The sequence below is a fragment of the Bidens hawaiensis genome, unplaced genomic scaffold, assembly GCF_021521415.1.
Source record: "Bidens hawaiensis isolate Kalapana, Puna unplaced genomic scaffold, B.hawaiensis_p1.1 tig00003536_1, whole genome shotgun sequence".
Lineage (NCBI taxonomy): Eukaryota > Viridiplantae > Streptophyta > Magnoliopsida > Asterales > Asteraceae > Bidens > Bidens hawaiensis.
Genome location: NW_027491199.1, coordinates 1758477 through 1768623, shown reverse-complemented (window position 1 = coordinate 1768623; position 10147 = coordinate 1758477). Strand labels below are relative to the sequence as shown.

Here is a 10147-nt window from a genome sequence, read left to right as displayed (position 1 = left end):
TTTATCCTTTAGGATATTCTATTGTATAACTTTTCTCAACTTTTAAGGATACCTTATCCTACTGTTTGTTCTTTAAGGATATTCTATCCTAAGTAACCTTCATAAGGATCTTTTATCCTAAAATCTTTTACTTAAGATTATTTATCAAAACTATCAATAATACTAAAGTTATATCTAACAAACTTTTAAAAATAAACAACAGGAAAATAGTCAAAAGATTTATATTAATTAGAATAAGCCACCAGGACTTATCCAATATTCTTAACCCGGACTTCACAATGCAAAAGATGGACCATCCATCCGGATTAAGTGAGTACTACTAACTGTTCATGAGTGCAGGAAAATTAAAAACAGGGGCAATAAGACTTCATCCCCACAAACAGAGGATTCATCCACCTTTGTCACCCCCGCAAATTGTCTTAAGGATCATGAATCATTTATCCTAGTTACTATTGTTTATTACAAACTAAAGCAATTGTTCAGAAAAACATCAACACAAAATAAAAAAGTGGGCTCGGGCCTTGTCTTCTATATCCTTCATTTCCCACCTAAGCTGCATCTTCACCTTCAGCAGCACCTTCTCCCTTGCCAGCTTCAGCCACCTCCTTGACGCCACTAGTCCCAGCCTCGGTATTTTCAGCCATCTCATCATCGTCCTCACCACCAAGATCGTCAAGGGCATCCTTCCACTTTTCCACATCCCAGGTCGTCTTGTCAAAAGCAGGATCACCGGCCTCCTACGCCATCTTGATCCGTGCTTGGAATACCGACCTGGCAGCCCATACCTTGGCCTCATCTGTAGCCTGCTCCACTGCCTCTTGACGTTGGGCTTCGGCTAAGGATAGCTGATCCTCCAACTGTTTTTTCTCTTTGGAGAGCTGGATCATGGCCTTGTCTTTGGCGACCACGGCCTTCCCTAACCCCGACAGCTTGTCACTCATTTGGCTGATAGTCTTTTCATAGTGCTCTTTGAAAGCACTCATAGCCTACATACAACAAAGCAATCAAAGTCATATTGGATCCTACAACTCAAAGTATCAGGATATAGGATACTTACAGAGAGGACAATGTCATAATGGGTCTCGGATCTGAGGACCTCTTTCTTTTGGAAGCGGTGGACTTAGCCCTGGTTGTTGCAGTCTTGGGCTCGGAACTAGTGGTTGCTTTTGAAGCTTCTTTCTTGATGACAGGAGAGGTGACCATGCAGTCAATATCTTCCCGGGAGAACTTACCGGCTGACCTCTGAGATTTTTTGGCGCCTACAAAAGAAAAGTTAACAGATAAGTATTTAAACTAATTTTATTTATCTTAAAATTATTTTTATAAACTCACTTGACATGCTGGAACCCGAAGAGATTTCGCAGAAAGCTTCAACAAAACGAGCTTGAAAGGTTCTAACTTCGGTGTCCAGTGCTAGGAACCGTTTTGTTTTCTCTTTTGTGCCAAGTAACTTGCCTAAAGAAGCAAAGTTGTCAACTGCAAACAAAAAGGAAGATTCGGAATTAAAGTTAAAAGCATCTAGGATCCTGCTATTTCTTAAGGATCCAGGATCCTACCCTTTCTAACCCACTTTGAAGGGAGATCAATCCCTCCTGGTGTTGAGTCACGTTTTACAAAGAAAAACTGATTCCTCCACAAGGAATCATTTAAAGTGACTTTAATATTGGGTGAGGTTTTCGAGGCTTGGATTTGAAGATAAATCAGGCAGGACTGTGGGTAGTGAGGGTGTACAGGTGTGATAACTCTGGAAGACCAAAATCCATCTCTTGCTCTTTGATGATTCTCTCGATAGTGCTGAGGACCCTCCAAATCATAGGCATAGCCTGTATATATCCCGGTGGAATCGAAGAAACTTTGAGTAAAAGGAGGAAAAGGATACTTGTAGCCGATCAGGAAGGGACTCGCCGAAAAGCACACCCAGACCTTGGAATATACATCGCAGCGGACGCTGGATTCGTAAGGTCGGAATAGGGTTTTCGGAGGAAACAGTGAGCGGAAATCATCAATCTCGGGATATGTGAGTTTGCAAATCTCGGCAGACGGGTTGGCTATGAGGCATTGTGGTTCCATTTCCGACAACTCGGAGTCATCGGATGTTTGTTCGAAAGGTTTAGAAGGAGACAGGTGAGAAGAAGATGAAGCAGCAGACATGATTAAAGAAAATAAGAAAAGAATAGGAAGGATACCTGATGCGTCGGCTGGAGGTATGATTATAACCAAAGATATAGGACGGCATATTTAGACGGTTATTATTAACTCGAGGGTTAAAATGGTAAATATTTCTGACAAAACCGTCCCATCTATCAGTTTTCGCAGAAGTTTGAATTTCAAAATGATAGCTGTGTTCCACTATCACCCGCCATTTTGGGGGCAATTGTTAGGGCATGAATTTTATGCTGAGGATCCTTAATCCTTAACTATCTTATGGATAGATTATCCTTGAGATATGTATCAGGTTATAAAGGATCAACGATCCTCGGTATTACTTGTTTACTAATGATTGCGTTTAGTATGGTGATGTGTTAGACAGGTATAACAACTCTAAGATCCAGTTTGCTACACGAGACATCTATGGCATATGCTCAAGATTGAAGACTAAGCTAAAGCGAGAAGTAAGACCGATTGTCAAGTACTAGAAGACAAGATATGTTATTCTTGAAGACGTGCTTGTATCAATTATCCTCATGGAGTATTTTCTAGCTGAAGTATGGATCCAGGATCCTTATTCAACATATTTATTGATGCACGATTTCGTATAAAGATTGATGTTTAAATAACCTCAACGGCTCCTAGACCTAGTCTACCGCTTATTTCGTCATTAAACGTTTGCTAGCACGTGGTCAAATACACGATGGAAGAGAGTGGAAGACTAGCGATATTATAGGGCATAGTTGTTAGTTTGTTGTATGTATTTTTCTTTATATACAGAGTCGAGATCAACATTAGAACACACACAATCTCACGTATTCTAGTTGTTAAGATATTTTATACTCACACATATAGCATTCGTTGATCATCAACTCCACAACACTTGTAACCTTCTTTTTACCATCAATAAACTTGACGGTGATATTTTTCACCGTCCAAGGGTTTTTTGTGCCGGAGATTATTATAATCACGTACCATCCTACCAAAGATTACATTGTTAATCCTTGACCGAAGCAATTCGACCAAAGATTACCTTGCTAGATTTTGACCGAAGTAAGATTATCATAATCAAGGGTTTTTTCCCTCGTGATCAAATCATTGTGTTTACCAAGATTTCGATTATACATTCGTTTCTATCGTGTTAGCACTATACCTCACTTGACAGATTTGGATACATTATCCTTAGCTGATTTTTATCCAAAACATATATGATGGCTTTCTACCTACAAACAGGAGTGATAGAGTTGCTTGACAACAGTGCACATCATGAAGTACCGGCTGATAAAAAGTTTAAAAGGCCAGAGGACAAGCAAAGAGCAATCAGAAGATTTTTTGAAGAAAGATACAACAAAGATTCCTCAAATCCTGGTAAACGCTCAACAAACTCTCAACAATTATCTATTATAAATTTGTGAAATACTTAAGTGCTTTTAATTTTTTTTAGAGAACCGTCTTTTGCATGTATCTTAAGAAAATCAATCACCCCATTGCTGATCAAATCCAAAAGGCTTCAATCACAATATTAAGGATGGCATGGTGAGCAACCGAAAATGGGGTAGATTTGGAGGTTTTTGCTATGAGACACATGGAGAAATATGATGGGAAGAAGCCGTGGACGTGCGGATTTTACAAGGAATGTCCTAAACAAGTGAAACAGTTAAAAAGATTGAGGGCAAAGTATTTGGGCAAAATCCTTCTGTCAGATCTAAACATGAAAAGATATTATCTTATCGAGAAGGCGCATGAATTTACTGAAAATAACGACGAAGCTTTTTCCGGGACGGAGTTGATTGAAGAACTCCAAAGAAGGCAACAACTAATTTGACTACTTTCAAAAATTTGGTATCTATTTTAAACAATGCCCTTATGTTAGTAAAAATCAACGAACAAAACATTGGAAATATTATTATTACCAAAAACACACACGAAATGCTACAAGATAAAAAATTTTAAAAAAACAATACAAACGCTCATCAAACTCTCAACACATCAGCCCACTAGCCCCTACTCTAATAGTGACTTGAGAAAATCCAACTTTAATTTCATTGAGCAGCTTAGTTCAAGAATTTCCTTTGATAATACTTTAAACTGTTCAAACTCATTCTTCCCAATATCAACCATAAACAAAACCGCAAGATCTCGGATAGTACTAGCAAGCATTTTGACAATAACATTCATAATAACATCCCTGTAATCCATATTATTGTAAGCATCACAAACTCATGCGTTAGCTTATCACGTCAAGCTTTGTCTGCGGCGACCTGCTCCACAATCTTCATCTTCAAAGCTTCCTTGAAAGATGCTGATTTAGATGATGATGATGTTGATGATGATAGGCATCCATTATAACTGATTTTGAGATATGTGGATATAAGTGTAACAAAATATAGCATGTATATATAGGAAAAGATCACGGACCAAATAGTAAATAAAGGACAAAAAGACAAAAAAGAACTGCAAGTTCACGGACCAAAATCATAATAAAAAACAAAATGCTTTAACAACGTTCAAAACTGTATACTCACGGGCAAACATAGAACAGTGTGATGACGTAGTTAAAGACGCTCATTACACGCTCATACACGCTTGTTGTACGCTACACCACTGTATCAGGTTTAATTACATTAAAAAACCTATGTTTTAATATAGTTTAATTACATTTATTACTACTCACCTGCCAAAAATTGGAAAAAGATTTTTGTAATGATAGCCTACATCAATAAAATTAAATTAAATTACACTATGTCAACTACCAAAAAGATTAAAAAGCATATACACTAAGGTTAAACGAGCTTAAGAAATAAAAAATGACATTTGTGTGATGATGATAGCTTAAATCAAAATTAAATGACATTGAATAACTCTATCTCAGCTACTCACAATTATGTCTAGACATCCAAATTATGTCTATATATTTCACATCCATTCTTGTTATTCAAATCACACAAAAACACTCAAAAAACACACACAAAAATGTTTTCATGTGATAAAACTGTGAAAAGCATGGTGAAAGCCTAGTTGGATCTTGAGAAAGAAAAGGATGAGAGGTTTCTCACCGCCCTTCAACACTCACAAGCCTACGTGCTTCAAGAGAAATCCAAAACTCTTGACACATACAACGAACTCACGGAGCTACCAGATAGTGAGTTCAAGGCAAAGACTGTTGAGTTCTTGAAACAACGGACTACATGCTACGACTCCGTGTATGGTACTTTGGTTGGCACGGCTTCAAAAGTGTCAACCAACATGGAGTTCAAGGAAGATGGGCATGAGATCATCAAGAACAGGGCGTGAGATCATCAAGAACAGGGAGTGATGGGGCTGATGGGGTCTGATGGGGGCTGATGATGTTAGCTTTTTATTTATTTATTTTTTTAGTTTGCATGGTCTGATGATGATGGGGTCTGATGGGGTGTAACCCCGTGTTTTTAAAAGTAAATAAATAAAAAGTTTATCAAAACTCTTGTCATAAGTTTGTGAAACTCTTGTGTAAAAAAGGTACCTACAAAACACAAAATCTAAAACAAATAAACTAACTCTTCCTATCTGAAACAATCAATTACGAATTCATTGTTGCGGTTGTTGCTGTAATGTTTCGCAAGTTCTAATATTGTGGCCAGGTTGGTGACAAATCTGACACTCCCTATAACTCTTCCAGATCGACTAACGGTTATCTCTTTCTTTGATTTAATTCTTTTGTGTGAGCCACGAACCTTGTTTCTTATTCCAGTAGGTACACGAATAGTAACTTCTGATGGTTGTTCAAAACCTAAAACAGCAGCAAATCTATCCCTTTTAGATGGACGTACTCTTTCATACCGAGTTAAGTCTTCTTTTTCAATCATCAAATTCATTTCATCTCTAACTTTAATCAATTCATCGATATCTGCAACATAACTATTAATAAGGTATTCGCCGGCATATTTTATTTCTCTTGAAATCTCTTTGATCTTCCTGTTCTGATCATTACCTAACTCTGACATTGGAACTATTCCGATATTCACCGCAGCCTCTTTCCTCCATCGATCATTTATATATCTTTTCGGGAATTTCTTGACTTAATACATATTCATAACGTAGAAAATATGCCGACACAACAAACCATATTGTTCAAATCTTTTGCAAGAGCATGTTGAAGTAGATTCTCCACCAAACTCATCGTCCTTCTTAAACACTACCTAAAAAAAGAAAAGTATAAAAAATCCCAATTTAAACGCTTATTAAACGCTTGTTGATTAAGTTAAGATTAAACAACTTTAAACTAAAATGCTTACTAAACGCTCAAACTTACTTCCAAAAATCCGGGAACATAAGCATTAAAATCCCATTTTTACACCTCAAATAACCTCCTTCTTCACAAGAACTGAATTGTGAAACACCACCAACAATTTCATTCATTTCATCTTGAACATCATTAAAAATAGATCTTTTATATATCCTAACCGCTTCCCTTTAAAGATAACTTCTGGTTTCTAACTGCCGATACGTGTACCTACTATCATTATCACACCATCTGCCATTGTATCTCTGTTTCTCCGTAGAAAAATCAAAATAGTTGAAAAACTCAACTAGTGTTAACTGAGAATTTGTAGCTTGTCCGAAAAAATGGTTTTCCCTCTCTAATCTTGTTGTTGTACGCATCAATCCAGACAAAGGTTTGTCTCTATAAAAAGCAAGTATCCAATCAAATCTGATTTCATACATATCAGTAAGCCATTTATTCCTGTCAAGCTCAAACTCAACCATTATAGCCTGCCATTTTTCCTCAAATTCAAAAGGACTAATTGAATCCGTCCACATAATATTACATAGCCTACTCTTAAAATCTTCGTTGTTACATAGATCAGCTCCAACCTGATAACAAAATTGATAAACGCTTATGAAACGCTCATTAACAAAATCTATAATAAAATATGTTACGCTCATAACTCGCTCACATATTAAACATCAAAAAACTAATACCATGTAACGCTTGTAAAACGCTCTTTATTAAAATGCTTAAAACACTTAAATCAAACACATTTAAAGGTTACCTTGTCAGCAACTTTCTCCATTATATGCAACATACATAACCTATGCCTTGTATTTGGAAACACAGATGCAATAGCTTGTTTCATAGCAGAGTCTTGATCAGTAACAACAACCTTCGGTGCACTACCAAACGACTTAAGTAACATTTGCAATAACCATGTTTACGATTCAATAGTTTTAGAAGATAATAATCCAGCACCGACAACCACACTATGACAATGGTTATCAATTGCCGTGAACGGTACAAAAACTATCTTGTACCTGTACATAAAAAACATATTCATACACACACAAACGAATACACTTGAATATTATATTGAAAACTATTTTGATCACTTACTTGTTAGTCTTAAATGTAGCATCAAAAGATATAACATCCCCAAATGCAAGATAATTACTCTTTGAAATCTCATCAGCCCAAAACACACGAATTAACTCACGATCATCATTGACATCATATTCAAAATAATAATCGGATCAAAATGTTTTCTTCTCACACAATCTCTGAACAATCATCTCAGCATCATACTCTCCAATATAACAATTCAAACCTTGTTTAAAATTCTTATAATCATCTTTAGTTACACCTACTTTTTCAAAAACACCATATTGTGTTCTCATAAGGTTAAACGCTTTAACATGTCCCAGGTTCATATTAGACAGCTCATAAATAGCTTCCTCTTGGACATGTGTTAACTTCCTCACATAACGAACAAACTGCATATCAAAATCTACTACCATCCTATGATTATGGCCTTCAACAAAATCATATACTTCAAAAATTGCACCGTCAACAGATTTTAACTGTAGATGTGCTTTACAACCACATCTAATTGTCGACCTCTTCCTTCTTTTATAATATGGCTTGCTTGATTCATTACAATCACCTTTTGAATCATACATTTTGGTTGGCTTGTGACATTCTTTACAACATGTAAAATACTTGGTCTTTAGTACAACATCATGCAGGTAAGATCCACCTTTGTGAACCCCAAATCCAGCTATTTTAACATATTCACTATAAAAATCAAATGCTTGATCAATTAACGAAAACATCATTCCTTTAACAGGTCTGTAAGAAGAAGCAACTTCAGGAATTATATCAACCCCTTGACCTTCAACCAAAACACTTGAATCATCTACACAAAACATTAAAAAAAACGTGTTAACACCAAAAAAACCTCATAAAGTAATCCAAACACGCTCAAAACACACTCATATTATAAAATCAACCATTTTAACAATCCTAAATATTAACACACTCATATTATATAGCATTATAATCAGTTATAGTAACACACTCATAGTATAAACACCAAAATTCACCATATTAAACACTCCTAATATGAACAGCTCACAAACTAAACTAATCAATTATCATGTGATTCTCATAGAAACTAACATACAGGTTACTGCCACGATTATAAACATAGTATACATCTACCGTTGATTAGTTCAAACATAGCAAAAACTTACATTCACGATCGTCTTCCATTTCAAAACCCTTAATCACAAAATCGATTGAAAAACTGGTTCGCGTACTCAAGAGAGCTCAATTGATAGATTTCGGTACAAAAATTGTTCCGTAAATAAGAAATTGATTTTGATTAAGCTAAGTATCAGGATCGTAACCGTTTATACGCAAATTACCAAATTTAGATTACGAATCAAAAAGACAATCGTACCCTTCTCGCTTAAAATACACGGGATCTTCTCAACCTTTCTCAACCGAATGGAAAGTGTAGATCGACGCTCCAAGATGTCGCATACGGTTTTGTACGATAAGCATTTGCGTATTCCATCTTTTCGCTCTCTCTCTCTCTCTCTATCTATCTATATATATATATATATATATATGTATGTATTGGCCGACAAAATGTTACACTACATGGAAATTGAACTCTTGAATTCCTTTTTAATACATTAGGCAACCTACCACCCCACCAAAGTGGGAAACGTAGATAGATATAAGGATGCATTGAAACAAAATTAAGTTTTTGAGAAGAAAACATATAAATGCTATTTATTTGACATATGTGTTTTGGTTGTGCATTGTGTGAGCACAGTATAAATATTGTCGTTTGTATTCGAAATTTAGAATAACATTACGTCGCAAAAAATAGTTAAAATATGTTATATATGACCTGGATGGTTTCGAAAATATTGAAAGTTGTTTGTATTCGAAATTTAAAGTAAGATTGTGTTGTCAAAAAAAGTTAAAAAATATATTATATATATGACAGAAATATCGGTTTCGAACGAAACTTATATTGAAACGTAAATAGTAATAAGCATGTGGCAATATTGTATTCAGAAATTGAATGAATTCATATTTTCAAAAATAGAATTTGTCAAATATTAACTATAGAAATAGAAAACATGAAAATAATTATTGAATTTATGTTGTAAATGAATAGATTAAGGCCATGTGCCTAACTAAAAATTAACTAATAACACAAAATAATTTTAAACCCAAAATTAAAAATAATTAAATTCAACTGCCTAAAACACATGTAAAAAAGTAATTGGTTACATTCATGAATAATAAAGTTTTTGAGTTAACTAACATTTGGTTTTTAATATATATATATATACTAGCAGAAGAGCCCGCGCGTTGCGGCGGAGGGTGGGGGTGGGGTGGGGGGGCTCAACATAAATTCGATTTGTGGCGTTTAGATGCAACCGCGGGGAAGAGGGGGGGGGTCTTTTACATATTGTACAGAAGAGCTCAATCACATATTGCGTTACCTTTGGTTGGATGGTAGAGAATCAATATGACGCCAAAATCCATATAAGCAAGATGTGAGACAATTTTCAATCAAAATTTGTTTGTTTGAAACCATTTTAATTGTTAACCTTCTTGAAGAACCTAATTCATTTAGTGTTTCAAATACAACAATTGATGCATAACAATTGGCCTTGTTAATTGTTATTGCCCTTTTGTCGGTTCGTCATAGGTCGTTAAAAA

The 10147-nt window shown here is 35.5% G+C and overlaps 1 protein-coding gene across 1 annotated transcript; it reads right to left on the bottom strand.

Moving 5' to 3' along the window:
* Positions 1-6322: 6322 nt before the first annotated feature.
* On the bottom strand, positions 6323-8674 carry LOC143623730 (protein FAR1-RELATED SEQUENCE 5-like). Its single transcript, XM_077094570.1, has 7 exons — positions 8656-8674; positions 7679-8318; positions 7345-7440; positions 7182-7302; positions 6645-7002; positions 6440-6551; positions 6323-6326 (listed from the first exon to the last, which is right to left on the bottom strand). Exons 1-7 carry the CDS (start codon positions 8672-8674, stop codon positions 6323-6325), a joined length of 1350 nt encoding a protein of 449 aa, XP_076950685.1.
* Between the last annotated feature and the right edge of the window lie 1473 nt (positions 8675-10147).

Excerpts from the sequence above, each read along its gene's own strand:
- LOC143623730 (XM_077094570.1), bottom strand. Across the intron at positions 7,441-7,678 it reads GAGATGATTGTTCAGAGATT|GTACAAGATAGTTTTTGTAC; the intron begins GTGTGAGAAGAA and ends TTTTATGTACAG. Across the intron at positions 7,003-7,181 it reads TGGAGAAAGTTGCTGACAAG|GTTGGAGCTGATCTATGTAA; the intron begins GTAACCTTTAAA and ends TTTTGTTATCAG.